The sequence below is a fragment of the Physeter macrocephalus genome, chromosome 7 (assembly GCF_002837175.3).
Source record: "Physeter macrocephalus isolate SW-GA chromosome 7, ASM283717v5, whole genome shotgun sequence".
NCBI classification, from domain to species: Eukaryota; Metazoa; Chordata; class Mammalia; order Artiodactyla; family Physeteridae; genus Physeter; species Physeter macrocephalus.
Genome location: NC_041220.1, coordinates 72757214 through 72772596, shown reverse-complemented (window position 1 = coordinate 72772596; position 15383 = coordinate 72757214). Strand labels below are relative to the sequence as shown.

General features: G+C 41.5%; 1 protein-coding gene across 18 annotated transcripts in view; it reads left to right on the top strand.

The window, feature by feature from the left end:
• The window catches only part of SEC31A (SEC31 homolog A, COPII coat complex component), a 75953-nt gene extending 69586 nt beyond the window's left edge, over window positions 1-6367 (top strand). For all 18 annotated transcript variants that reach the window (XM_024115370.3, XM_024115363.3, XM_028491987.1 and 15 more), the window contains 3 exons: window positions 1691-1810; window positions 4241-4312; window positions 5778-6367. In XM_024115370.3, the coding sequence (XP_023971138.1) occupies window positions 1691-1810; window positions 4241-4312; window positions 5778-5957 (372 nt within the window). In that variant the 3' untranslated portion in view covers window positions 5958-6367. The remainder of the gene's footprint in view (window positions 1-1690; window positions 1811-4240; window positions 4313-5777) is intronic.
• Window positions 6368-15383: the final 9016 nt, after the last annotated feature.

Below are 15383 nucleotides of genomic sequence, written 5' to 3'. Positions count from 1 at the left end.
ATCTCTACCACAAGAGTATGTTTTGCTGTTAAGAGATTTCTGCCTAAGGAACTTCTAAACATTAACAGTTGCATTATAAAAACAAGTGTTTTGATGGAGATAGGAGGACCTTCTTCTTTCCACAAGAATATATAAAATTATAAAGATTCACTGTTAATTTGTTATAATTACAAGTCTGTGGTGTTTGTGAAGCCATTCACTTTTGTTTAGACCTGGGTGCTCATGCTATACTCCTCTGGACCAGAACCTCAGTTACCATTGAAAGGGAGAGCTGCATGGATGTGTGTGTTCAGCCAGGCCATAATATCCAGCTTCCTGTCCACTTGGATGTCTCTGAGGCACCTCACACTTAACATATCCAGAATCTAATTCATAGTCTTCCTCCCAAACCTAGTCGTCTTTTGGTGTGTCCTGTTTCAGTTAATGGCACCATAATCCTTCCTGTTTAATCCAGCCAAAAACCTGGGCATCGTCTTCATATTCTTTTTCCTTTAACCTGTTTTTCAGAGCTATCCCCAAATCTTGCTGATACTACTTCAAAATCTCTCTCAAATCCCTTCTCTACATTTCCAGTCTAGTCCATGCTACCACCATCTCCAGTCTTAAGCAGTGCAGGAGCCTCTAGTTGGTCTGCCAGCATCTACTTTGACCCATCTCTTATCTGGTCTTATCTCCTCATTGCTTAAAACGTTACAGCTTCCCATTGTTCTCAGGATAAAGACCAAAATATTTCACATTGTCTGGAATCTCTCAGCTCATACTCCTCCTTGTTCTCTCTCTCTGCTCCAGCTACAGTGACCTCCTTTCAGTCCCTTGTATCATGATCCTTCCTGTGTACACGTTCTTCTGTCTGGAATGCATTTCCTTCCCCATTTAACTGGTTAACTCCTACTTATCCTTCTGATGTAACTTCCTTAAAGAGCCTTCCCCTCAGTTAAATCCCAATTATATTGTCTTGATTCCAGTGATGTTAACTTAACCACAGTTGCTATTTTACATACATTGGTGACATTTTTAAACTTTCCCTTTCTTCCATCAGCCTGTAAACTCCCTGAGGGATGAGATCATTTCCATATTGGCTCACCAATACCTAGCCAATGCCTAATACATAATTGCTTAATGTTTTCTATGAATGAACTAATCAGTCAAAACTTTAAACACTTACACATTCCTTCTTTGTTTTCCCATCTGTACATTCAGTAAGATCATGGACTCTTCTATCCTAACCTTTGGTTTAATCTTGCAGTTTGATAATAGCCCAGTTAACACCCTCCAAGAGTAAACCAAAGATGTCAGGATAAACAAAAATGAGCCAACAAGCAAAGCAAGCAGCCACTCCAACCAGCCAACTTTGTAAATGCCTTGTTCTTTTTATTTCCTACTGGCACAGGTCTCCTTCCCATCAGTTATATAAAATAGTGATCAACATATGTTCCATAATTAGTCAAATACTTTATATCCAATCCTGTTTTTGAAAATAGAAGCTGTAGAAAAAGTATACCTGTATCTTCTACTGAATATCTTGAGTTTTATGTTTGCTTATCCCAAGTGATTTCACATGTTAATTTTTCATTTGATTTTGAATAGCCTATCTACAAGGTCGTTGGTTTCTCTTTATCATAGATTCAGGGCTTTGTGTATAGGTAGCTTCTGGTCATTTCTAGTCATTTTATGGTATTATTTATTCCAGCATGTGCAGTCTTTGCCAACAGAAAAAATTACCAAGAAACCTATTCCAGATGAACACCTCATTCTAAAGACCACATTTGAGGATCTTATTCAGCGCTGCCTCTCTTCAGCCACAGATCCTGTATGTATTTTTTATTTGGTTAATTAAAAGAATCCCTTATTGAGCGCTTCTATAATGATTGCTTGAAGTCTTACAAGATATATTTTGAAAGCTTATGCAAAAGTAGTAAAGCTAGCACTTACATATAGTTTGCTGTACATATAAAAACACATTCAACTGCTTTTTACATATAACTTTAATCCTTAAAACCACCTCATGGTAGGTAGGTTTGTCATATTTATTTACAGAGGAGGAAATTAAGGCAAAAAGCAGTTACGTAATAATTAAGGCAGAGCCAGCATTCGAACCTAGTCTGGCTCCAGAATTCATGCTTTCAACCACAATGCTGCACTGAGTCTCATCGGCAAACCTTGTGCATAGCACAAAAATACAACAGAATGGTGAAACTCAGATTTGGGGTTTCTTTCTGAGCTTACATCAAAGCTTTTAAAAGTAGATAGACAGTCTTTAACTTTGCAAAGACCTTAAAAATAATTAAGTGCTTTAGATATTGGAGTCATATTCATAGTCAAAGTAACTGATTTTACTCAGTTTATTAGAGGATGACTATTGGCAACAACAAAAATTCCACAAAGCCAGTTTTGTTTTAGATGAAATTTCACTTTCTGCCAACAAACATTGAATATGTTTATTTAGTCACTGGCCAGTTGTCTGCTTGAAAAACAGCTTCTGGGATTTGTTGTTTCATCAAACATTGAGTATCACTATGTGCAGCCTTCTGCTAGCCTTTTGGAAAGCAGCTCCCTGTACTGAAAGTGTCAGGAAAGCAGAGGCAGGGGAAGGTTAGCATGAACCTTAGCACCTGGCACTCTGGGAGTGATGGAAAGGTGAAGCTAGGAACAGAGAACAGGTGAAGCTGTTGAACAGGTAAGTGTACAGTGTGTCTCCTAGGCAGAGAGGTCCTCATCATACAAAATGGAGGAATGCTAATAAAAATGGGGGAAAACTCCAGTCTTCCTTCAGGCATGAGTTAATGTAAATAGAGGTTGGGAGGACACCTCGTACATGGCCTAGCTTAATAAGTTTTTGTTGAGCTTCACCTCCTCTAGGTCACCATATCACCTTCCTTCTGGTTACCCAGGACCCCTGGGCAGAAGAGAAAGACAAACTGTTCCTGTCACTAGTTGGGGAGGAAGTTCAGATACTGCCCAGGACTCCTGCTGGTAGCTAGGTGGGATTAACTTTGAACCCTCCACAAAAGTCCATTTTCATCAATACTTGAAATCATTTTTATAGTATGACTTTATTCTTATTTCCACTTCAGTTATGTCCAAACAGCACAAAGTAATTTTGCAGCACAGCTTAGTTTGTAAGGTTATCCTCGATGGCTTCTCCTCTTCCGCACTCCTCTTCTGACACACTGACATTCCCCTCCTCAAACATACCAAGAATGTGTCAGCATCAGAGGCTTTGCACCTGTGCCTCCTTCTGCCTGGAACTCTTCCCCACAGAACTGCCTAGCTCTTGCTCACTTGTTCCCGGTGTCTGCTCAGATGTCCCATTAGCCACCAGGACTTTCTTACCACGTCATACTGCCAACACTGCTGACCCCCTTACCCTGTTAACTTTTCTTCATGGCACTCATCACCATCTGACATACAATATATTGTTTATTTAGTATCTTTCTCCCACCCAATAGAATATGAGATCCATGAGACACAACACTGTCCCAGCATGGCGCATAGTAGTCCCTCAATAAATATTGAAAAGCAGTGTCACTTTTAAGGCTGTTGCATAATGTAGATATTAAGTTAATCACAGTATAATTTCAAACCTTTACTGTTAGGATAGTTTTCTCTTACTATACTTACAGTACTAGGATGAGGGTAGGAGGACTCCTTAATTTAAGAACTCATTTTAACACTTCCCTCTTAATAATCTTAAGTCACCAAAAGATAATTTTCTCCTTTTTTTGATGTTTTAAAGGCCCAGAATAAGACAGGATTAAATGTACCAAATGTGACTGAGTGTATAAGTAGTACTTTTGAGATTCCACAGTTCACCTGTATGTTTGCCTTCTAGCTCCCATAATGTTCATTTTATTTAATTTACAGTAACTGTTAGACCTTCTTTTCTGTAGTACACTGACCCATTGCTGCCTCCAGATGGCCCTTCCTGTTGCTTGTGGATATAGTGTAGATGGACACTCAACACATCTCAAGTGAGTTGCAGTCCCCATGAAATCCAGCCAGTGCTCCATTTTGCACACTAGGAGGAAGGGTCTCACTTTCTTGCCCTCCCTGCCTTAATAGATTACTGATCTCTGTTCTAATAATCTGTTCAAGTTCCTCGGTCTTAGCTATCTTCATTTCTTTATAAAATGAAGCTGTCCAACATCATGACTGTAAGGTTTAGTGAAATGAGATAAGGCAAGTTCTTGGGATAAAGTTATTGTTCATACATAACATACCTGTTTTTTCTCTCCTGCAGCAAACCAAGAGGAAGCTAGATGATGCCAGCAAACGTTTGGAGTTTCTGTATGATAAACTTAGGGAACAGACAGTAAGTTTGTGGGGAAAAGAAGGATTTATGATAATCATTTATTCCTGGTTGCTAGTAAAATAAGTGTCTCATCAGCACTTGCACGTAATATGTAGTATGCTTGGGGGCAAAATGATCGTGACAGTTCATAGAATGGGCTTTTCTCTGTCTAAGTCTTACATTTCAGGGATAACGGGATAGGGCAGTGTGTGTGTGAGAGAGAGAGAGAGAGAGAGAGAGAGAGAGAGAAAGAGAGATTAAGAGGGAGAGAGAATTTTTAACCTTTTTTATAACAAAGTGCAGATATACAAACTGACCTGTACTGGTCCTACAGTAACTGGCCTTCTATTCATTTTTATATGTCCCTTGAATTAAAAAATCAGAGAGTAGGCAGATACTCTGTTTTCCAGAGACCAAATCTGTAATCTCTCTCATAGCCTAAGACTCTGAACCTTTTCTTTTAGAATAGCTATTACACAAAGGCAAAGCCAGAGGTAACCACAAATTGAGCAGATCAGTGTGTGTAACTTTGAAGATGGTCAGCAGTAAGGAGTAAATGCCCTGTGTGTTCTGTTCTCTTGTCCCTCCCAACCTCTCCACTACTTTCTAGAATTGTTTTGTTTTATTAATGAAAGCACTAGGAGAGAAAACAAGAATTGGGACCTTTCACATTTTTGCATTTTAGCATTTCTCTTCCCCATTCCCCATATCAATGCCATCAGCCACAAATTACCATTTATTTCATGAGAACCAAACCAGAGAAAGTTGATATGACATTGGAAGTGGCGTGGCCCATGGACTGATCCAAAATAAAGTCTTCTCTGAAAAGGATGGACATGTATGCCAAGTAATGACATGGGGGGAAAAAAAACTAGAGGTCTTATGATTTTAAGAGATGACAGGATTATGAAAAGCAGTTAAGAACTGGCAAATTGAGTACATGATGAGGACTGTTGCCCTCCTAATGGCAGTGGACCAGAAGTGCAAGGTTTCTATTGTCCACAAGGTTTTAGAGTAAATTGGACCCCTACTTCGAGATGTCATGATTAAGAATCTTTCAACTCCTTTATGCACATAGGAAAAATTTTAAAAGGTGTGAGACAGTATCTAAAATAATTTAGTTATTTAAAATATTTAAGTTATCTAAAATAAAATAATAAGAATTAAAACTCTTAAGTGGAGAGAGACATTAACATTTCAACTTGGGGAAGGAAATCTGGCTTTTCTGTAAGGAAATACCTGGCTTATCATACATGTATAATTCGTAAATAATTCCTTACATAAATCATTTTGTCATGGTTCCATTTTATAACTTAAGTGTTGGTTGGTCCGAGAAGCTTTCTAGAAATGCTCACCAGTTTATACATTTTTTTAATAATGTTTATTTCAAGCTCCTCTTAAATATCAGGGTTTAAAGTTTATAGAGGGTCTCATGGAAAATTCTTCCTTAATTTAATTCTCTCTCTCAATTCCACCTTTATTTCAGCTTTCACCAACAATCATCAATGGTTTACACAACATCGCAAGGAGCATTGAGACTCGAAACTACTCAGAAGGATTGACCATCCATACCCACATAGTTAGCACCAGCAACTTCAGTGAGACCTCTGCTTTTATGCCAGTTCTCAAAGTTGTTCTCACCCAGGCCAATAAGCTGGGTGTCTAAAGGATGGCTTCACTCTCAGCCACTATTGCCATTTTTCCAAAGAAACATGTTTTAAAAAATGATAAGATGTTGACCAGTCCTCATTAGCATGTTTCCATAGCAGCCAGTCAAGAACATTTACATTGTTTCTGCAGATATACTCACCTTAGACCTGCTCAAAGCCCTGGTGCTTTCTTTTGTTTTAATCTTTTATTGCCTGTGATGATTTTCCTATTCTGCAAATAATGTATTTCCTGGATTACACATAGTATGCTTTCCTGAAGTATTCTGATAAAATATGGTTTTTGAAACCTCAGGTTTACTTTTTGGAAAAGGAGCCTTTGGTTATGTGTAAAGCAGAGCTGAAACTAAATTTCTTTCATGTCCTCCCTACTTCCTCCATGTCAATCAGATTAAAGTGTGTAATCCTATTTATGTGTATGTAGTCTTTTTTAAACTCACAGTTTAGTTTAATCTCTATTTTTTGTGGCTTTGGCTTCACTTTGGCCCTGAACAAATAACTAAATCTAGAGGCTGCTACATAGATTTTAGCAAATATTAATGAAAAGTGGGATCACTAGTTTTAAGTATCTCTAGGAAAAGATTGAGCATTTTCATTCTGTAGGATGCATTGAACTTTTTTAATAAATGTTTTCAATATTCTGTTTGAGTTTTAAGATTGAATTGTCTCCATTTTATATTTAGAAATTTATTCATCCATTTTAAAAAAGTTACCTATTTCTCTGAGGTTTAAGTTCAGAAAGAAAGCTTTAACTTCTGTCAGCCTCCTGAATCGACATATTTTCAGACAGTATTTTCGTCAAATGATTTTATTGTAATCTGTCTTAAGAGCAGTGTGGTAAACAAAAGATAATGGTCCCCATAGAATCTTAAGGAGAATTAGATACTAATAATTTTCATTGTTTAAGCAATTTTACCTAAGTGAGTTGGAAAACTAGAAGATAAAAAGTGTGACTACTGTGAAGACAGGTGCTGTTTCAAGGACTAAGTGCAGTTCATCAGGCATTTTGCAGCCTAAGTGACATAGTTTGCAAGACCCTCTTAATTTCCTTTGCTGGGATTCCCTGCTCACCAAATAAAACGCCTCTTTTAAAAATAAAAATAGGGACTTCCCTGGTGGCACAGGGGTTAAGAACCCACCTGCCAATGCAGGGGACACAGGTTTGCGCCGCGGTCTGCCAAGATCCCACATGCTGCGGAGCAACTAAGCCCGTGCACCACAACTACTGAGCCTGCGCTCTAGAGCCCGCGAGCTGCAACTACTGAGCCCACGTGCCACAACTACTGAAGCCTGAGTGCCTAGAGCCCGAGCTCCACAACAAGAGAAGCCACTGCAATGAGAAGCCTAGGCACCACAACGAAGAGTAACCCCCACTGGACTCAACTAGAGAAAGCCCGCTCACAGCAACGAAGACCCAATGCAGACAAAAAAAAAAAAAAAAAAAGACATTAAAAAATAAAAATAGTTTTATAACTAAAAAAGGAGGACCTTGATAACATGTATGAGCATTGGAGCCTCACGAGTGGGGTGATATATCAGCTCCCTGGGAGTTTGGTGGTCTGAGTCAGTCCTACGACTCACTGAAGTGGCAACTTGACCTTCTGGACCTGACCCTCGACTGTGGTGTCAGCCCAAGACCCCATCTGAACAGCAGGCTGGCCTCTAGTAATTTTTTTGATGTATTGCCCTTACAGTTAGGATTTGTGTTATGGCTGCATGATTACCTTGACATGACAATGGCAAAACTGGCAGCGGTTTACAAAAACATGTTCCAAAAGATGAGAAACAGGAATAGGTGGCAGTGGAGTCCTGACCAACCCCAAAGATTTTACAAGTATGAGTATAAAAAAAACGATTTGCCACTGACATCTGAGCAGCTGTTATAAGTGGATGGAGGTAAGAAGACTTGAACCCAAAATAGAGTTTAGTCTTGAAGTATGAAGATAACAGGAGATTATGGGAAGAGAGCAGTTTGTTTTCCTGAAGAAAAGCTAACAAGGAAAGGGGTGTGAGGGAAATTGGTAGGTGGGGCTGGGTGTTGGCTGGGAGACATATCAGGTCTCTGGGACGTGCTTTCTTATACTTCACCTGCTCCTCTCCTCCACTCTGCGTATGACCTTTTGGGCTGGATGGGATGGATGTACCTTCGGCCCCGTCTGAGAATCTCTGTGTGTGGGATGCACGGCTGATGGAGATGGTGGTTCATTCTAATAGTGTGGCAGCAGGAGAAAGTTGGAAGCAACTGCTCTACATCTGACTGTTGAGACTCCAACAAGCCTATATATTCCTTTGGATTCAGAAAATTCCCGTGTATGCTGGAGGACAGAAAGATGCAGTAGGATTCCTGGCAACCAGATGTGCTCTATTTAACACCTGCCTGAAAGATAAAGGGAGGGATGGTGATTGGTTAACACTTTTCTGATAACCACTTGTCTCCTGAACCAGATTTGTGTTCACCTAAGAATGACTGCAAGGCCATCTGTTGACTGCTCAGCCATGGTGGAGATTTCATTTGGAATGGACATCTACATATGCACACATACATAAATACGTATGCACCCCTCTTTGTCGTTCAACTGCTGCGGTGGCAGCATTCCCAAATGTCACCCCTGACAAATCTATCAGGGTGTTCATCAGATGCTGAAGGTGTCACAGGCAGATAGCATCTCCAATTATTCAGTGAAGAAGGACTGCCTATGTATAGGATCTCTTAACTGTTTCCTCTAATAAATGCTCCAAATCTTTTAACCAAACTAAATTACAAAGAAAAAGTGCTCAAATTAGCTTTATAGTTCCACTTTTCCTGGCACACTGGTTTTACATACATTTCTGTAGCATCTGCTTTGCTCAGGGCTTTGGTGACCATACCATTCACTCAGGCTCAGGTTGAGTGCACCTACGAGCTGACTGGGGTCAGACTGTGCCATTCCTAAATTTCCAGCTGTTTGCTTTCTCTCCCCTCTGGGAGATACGGAATGTGTGGGTTTTAGGGTGTTGGGACAGACCTTGAAAAACCTAACAAAATCAAACAAAAGGAAATAGACTTTGGTTTAACTGTGGTGCATGTTTTTTACACCTGGATTAATGTTTCCAGAGACCTGCTAAAGTATTTATTTAGCAAACAATGTTAGTCACCTAGAATAACTTTGTATAAACATCGTTACTCAGTAATGTCTGAGATCATTTTTTTAGTGGAGCTGCACACCCTGTTGATTTTATTTAGTCCATTTTTTTAAATAGGTTTATTTATTTTTTGCTGCGTTGGGTCTTCGTTGCTGCGCGTGGGCTTTCTCTAGTTGTGGCAAGCAGGGGCTACTCTTCGTTGTGGTGCGTGGGCTTCTCGTTGCAGAGCACGGGCTCTAGGCGCGCGGGTTTTTTTTTTTTTTTTTTTTGAATAGATTTTTATTGGAGTATAATTGCTTCACAATACTGTGTTAGTTTCTGTTGCACAACAAAGAGAATCAGCCATATATATACACATGTCCCCATATCCCCTCCCTCTAGAGCCTCCGTCCCACCCTCCCTATCCCACCCCTCTAGGTGGTCACAAAGAACCGAGCCGTATATACACATGTCCCCATATCCCCTCCCTCTAGAGCCTCCGTCCCACCCTCCCTATCCCACCCCTCTAGGTGGTCACAAAGCACCGAGCCGATCTCCCTGTGCTATGCTGCTGCTTCCCACCAGCCACTATTTTACATTCGGTAGTGTATATATGTCGATGCTACTCTCACTTCACCCCAGCTTCGCCCTCCCACCCCATGTCAAGTCCATTTTCTATGTCTGCCTTTTTATTCCTGCCCTGCAACTAGGTTCATCAGTACCTTTTTTTTTTTTTTAGATTCCATATATATGTGTTAGCATATGGTATTTGTTTTTCTCTTTCTGACTTACTTCACTCTGTATGACAGACTCTAGGTCCATCCACCTCACTACAAATAACTCAATTTCGTTTCTTTTTATGGCTGAGTAATATTCCATTGTATATATGTGCCACATCTTCTTTATCCATTCATCTGTTGATGGACACTTAGGTTGCTTCCACGTCCTGGCTATTGTAAATAGTGCTGCAATGAACATTGTAGTACATGTCTCTTTTTGAATTATGTTTTTTCTCAGGGTATATGCCCACTAGTGGGTTTGCTGGGTCATATGGTAGTTCTATTTGTAGTTTTTTAAGGAACCTCCATACTGTTCTCCATAGTGGCTGTATCAATTTACATTTCCACCAACAGTGCAAGAGGCTTCCCTTTTCTCCACACCCCCTCCAGCATTTATTGTTTCTAGATTTTTTGATAATGGCCATTCTGACCGGTGTGAGGTGATACCTCATTGTAGTTTTGATTTGCATTTCTCTAATAATTAGTGATGTTGAGCATCTTTTCATGTGCCTCTTGGCCATCTGTATGTCTTCCTTGGAGAAATGTCTGTTTAGGTCTTCCACCCATTTTTTAACTGGATTGTTTGGTTTTTTTTGATATTAAGCTCCATGAGTTGTTTGTATATTTTGGAGATTAATCCTGTTGTTTCATTTGCAAATATTTTCTCCCATTCTGAGGGTTGTCTTTTGTCTTGTTTATGGTTTCCTTTGCTGTGCAAAAGTTTTTAAGTTTAATTAAGTCAACTATACTCCAATGTAAAATAAAAATTAAAAAAATAAAGAATATGTGTAAAAAAAAAAAGCTACTAGAGAGCCTGCTCTATCCCAGTTGCTATAATTACATCTTCACGAGGGACAGTGAAGCAGACCACCTATCTGAGAGTCAAAGAGCTGGGTTCTAGTGTCTTCTGTGTCACTGTTGGTCAAACCACCCCATTTCCTTTTGCCTCCATTTCTCACCTGTAAAATGAGGGGGTAGGACTAGATGATCTCTAATTTCACTTACAGCTCTGGAAGTCTATTACCCATCTACCTGTCCCACAGTGTCTTTGTATGTTACCTACAAGTCTTCAGAAGGAGCCAAAAACAATTTGGGGATAGTACCAAAGCTTTGAAGAAAGATAACAGAAACAACTCAAGCCTATTTATATCTGGATACCTTTTTTCCTCTCATAGAGTTGATTGATTTTTCTGAAGAACAGTCAATGCAGTGCTTTCCTTGGTTGGAAATGAATAGGTGGGCATTTAAGAAATAAGTTTCTAATTTGAGGACTTGGGACAGATGTATTTACTTGGCCTTGAGGTCCTTAAGTAGTGAGTCCCCCTCAGCAATGATAAATATTTCCATGAAATTAACCTTTCTACACACCCGTTTCCCACATCAAGAATACGCTAGGCCTTCCCTGGTGGCGCAGTGGTTAAGAATCCGCCTGCCAATGCAGGGGACATGGATTCGAGCCCTGGTCCGGGAAGATCTCACATGCCGTGGAGCAACTAAGCCTGCACGCCACAACTACTGAGCCCGTGCACATAGAGCCCGTGCTCTGCAACAAAAGAAGCCACTGCAATGAGAAGCCCGTGCACCACAATTAAGAGAAGCCCCTGCTCACCGCAACTAGAGAAAGCCCATGCACAGCAACAAGGACCCAACAGTCAATAATTAATTAATTAATTTTTAAAAAAGAATACGCTATATTTGATTACATAGGACACTCAACAATGAATGAGTTTTCCCTCTGGTGCTGCAAATCTGGGTCACCCTTTTGACATTCCTGAACTCTATTGACAAATGCCCTCTCCCAGCTAGAGAACCACAGGGCCTTTGCTTTAAGAGCAGCCCGTGGTAACGGACACAGCAAGAAGAGAAAGAGGTCATTGAAACAGAAACAGTGACAGCAGCTAATAGAAGTAAATAAGAGCTTCTCTATGTTCATCTGCCCTTGGAAACCAAAATAACTATCCTAAAAGAAAATGGGGTGGGTGTTGTTGGAGGACAGGGACTGGAGAGCGGGAAGAGATGTGGGTGAAAACCTCATCAGCACTGTCTTTCTTCTGCCACAACAATAGGGATTGTTCATTCAGAGAGCTGGGATTTGGGAGCAGGGAGAGAGAGTGGGGAGGAGTGTGGACCTTGTTTTGGTTTGTGGGTCTCGTTTCTAGGCAGCTGTTGGTCAAAGGGGGATGTGGTGTAGGTACTGACAAATGTTCACATGTCACGGCTGGGTCGTAAAAAGGAGTGACTCCTCCATAGCACTGGTTAGCATCTGTGCATGCATGCCCTGTAGTGATTATTTGATCCCTCTCTGCCTCCCTACCGGGCTCTGAGTTCCAGGAGCACAGCCATGTACTCCTCTGTCCGTGGAGCTGAGCTCGGTGCTTGCTTCTAGATGGAGTCTAAATCGATAGATGCTTAAGGAAGGACTCTTAATTGATTCAAACTGAAGATAACTTGGAAAGATGCAGGGGGCAGCATGTCACTGACCGGTGATATCAGAGTCAGGTTTGGGTTGGGTTTTTCACTAAGTAGACCCTCTCTTGTCTATGAATTAGGAAGTAGGGTCTTCAGATCTGGCTATTTCCAGTGCCCATTTTTCTGCGGCCAAATTGGAGCACTCTATGAAGAGTTGTCAGCAAATCGTGGGGAAGAGTCTTAAGCAGTAAGGCTGGGGTTTTGTTAAAAGAAAACCCCTTCCTCTCTTCACATCCAAAGGAGTAGAAGCATTCCTTTCAGAGGAACAGCTTCCCCTCATCCACCGCTATAAAATCTTAATGGGGAAAATTTTCCAATCCATTTAGTACAGAAGCAGGGAGGACAACACTCCTGTGATTGAAGGAAGCTGAGAAGACTAATTTTCTAGTATGCCGTGGTGTTGCTGTATCTCAAAACCGATCCTCCCATAGTCTTGGAGACCAACTTCCCAACTTTTTGCTCCCCTGAAATCACTCAAATCTAAAGCCTATGAGTGGTTTTCTTACTCTGGGAGCAGAAAGAGGTGTACATTTGAAATTGCTGTCCATGCATCTCATCCAAGAGGCAACCCCCCGTCCTTTAATCCACAAGAGCTGCAGAGCTCATTCCTTCCTGAGCCAAAGGAGTTGCCTTAAATGATTACCTCTGATAAAGTAGAGCAGAAGATTTTATTTTATTTCATAGCTCCCTTCAGAGCAAACGAATCCTGGTGCAGCCAGAATTCCTTCCTTCCTCCAGCCCACCCAGGGATGCGTCTCTTCCCAGTCTGGGGCCCCCCAGAAGCATCCTGGCGTCCTGGCCAGGCAGGTTTCATAACTGCATGGAGTCTATCTCTCTGGTATGATTAAAAACCGATAAAATACCAACATTATTCAGCACTTAACTAGGTATTAGACATCGTCCTGAGCTCTATTCCTGTGAGGTAAGGGGTATCTCCATTTAGCACATGAAAGAAACGAAGTTAGATTATTAGGTAAATTGCACAGAGAGTATTCCCAGCGTGGAGCTGTCTTAATTCTTACATTACGTAGGATGAAATTGAAGATCTAAGAGACTGTCATGGTCCCCAAATCACAGAGTACTCAGACTTGTTAATTCAGAGTGGTGAAGCCAAACTCAAACCCAGGTTTTCAGATGCCAAACCTGGATCATTTTCACAACACTGTAGTTCCTGTAGCCAAAATCTAAATTTCCTTAAGAAAACCATAGGCATGAGAATCACTGTAAATCTCTTACTTCAAGAATGGATCTTTTCTTTCTCTTTCCTTCCTCCCCAGAGCTTGCATTTTCTCCACAAACTCCTTTTTATTTTTTAAAATTTACTTATTTACTTATTTCTTTGGTTGTGTCGGGTCTTAGTTGCGGCATGCAGGACCTAGTTCCCTGACCAGGGATCGAACCAGGGCCCCCTGCACTGGGAGTGCGGAGTCTTAACACCACTGGACCACCGGGGAAGTCCCTCCACAAACATTTCTTATACAATTTTTAAAAATCTTGTATTAACCCTTTAGCTAGATACTCTGCCAGGCTCACTCCCATCTCTGAGACTTCTCTGGCACAGTGTTCCAACTGGGAGTTGTTGCCAGGTCATTCTATCTTTCAGGGCCTTGTTTGATGCCACCGTCTCCATGAAGCCCTCCTGACCACGCCAGCCCACACACCTCACAAGCAAGTCTCACACACAGTTTTTATAGGTAGTGTTGCCTTCCAACACTTTCATCTTCTGTCCTCTTTCTCTCCCTACCTGAAGCAACTTCTACTCCGAGGCACATACTGTTGGCCAGAACCTAGGCATTTTGGCTATGATGGTTTTCTCCCAGTACATCTCAGAGCTGCCCTTTTGTAGTTTGTAAACTTGTAACTGTTCATTGACATTCGAGAACTGTTACTGTCCTTGTTTAGGAAGCCTCCCCACAGCCCTTGGGCACCTGGCTCACAATCTTCTCCAGCTAAACCCATAGACCTCCCTGTGGGACTTCAGCCTTCTGTGGAGGTGCTGTCCAGATACCTCAGTGTCCTCAGCTCCAGCGACCGCCACCTCCTATATAACCCTGTGGCCTCACCTTGGAGTTTATCATTGGAAACTCTTCGACCACTATAGGTCTTAAGTTCCGAATCCCACTCTTGGTGCACAGTGGCCATTGCTTCCTTTATTGTCATTCCCTGACAGATAGAAATCTACCCTTCAACTTCCTCAAACCTCGATGCCTTTGCTTCCTCCACTACCTGTGAGTCCTGAGCTTCCTTGTGATCAGATTTCCTCCCCCTTTCCCCAGCCTGGACTCCTCACAAACTTCTGTCTCACCAGCACCTCAGTTACCTGGCTCTCTTGTCCTCCCATCAAGCCCCCATCCCCACTTCATTCTGGAGATCCCATCCGACTGCCAAGTGAGGCTGTGTCACCATGACTGTGCAGACTGGCGCCTTATGAGCTTGTGGCTTCCATTCTTACTTGGGCCCTTAATTTGGCTCTACAACCTTTTAGGGGTCTGGATTAGCTTCCTTTCTCATTCTGCTCAACAGCTCCTGGAATCTTTCATCACTTTTCCCCAGCTTTCTACCAAATTCCCACTCTGCTTACCTAGCAGGTGATCTGACCTTCCCTTCAGAGCAAACCAGCCATCACAGCACCCTGCCTCACTTTACTGGCTCACTCTGCTAGCTAAATCCACCCTCATCCTCATTTCCTTCCAGTGTCAAGAAAAAGCTGTCCCTCTCTTCAAAGTTAAGCCAACCATCTGATCACCTGATCCCATCCTGTCTAACCCTGAACCCTAGGAAAATAGTTCCATCAAGCATCCTCTTTCGTATATTTTTGAACTTTGACCTTTCATTATCATTCCCTAACCCAATAGATATATTCAGATTCCTCAGAAACACACTCAACTTCACCTCTCTGTCCTTCGCCTCTCCATTGCCAAGCTTCTTGAAAATTAATTTACATAGGTATGCCATGCTTGTCTCCTCCTCCTTATTCTTTTTTTTTTTTTTGCCAGGCCGTGCAGCATGTGGGATCTTAGTTCCCCAACCATGGTTCGAACCTGCCCCCCCCTGCATTGGAAGTGCAGGGTTAAC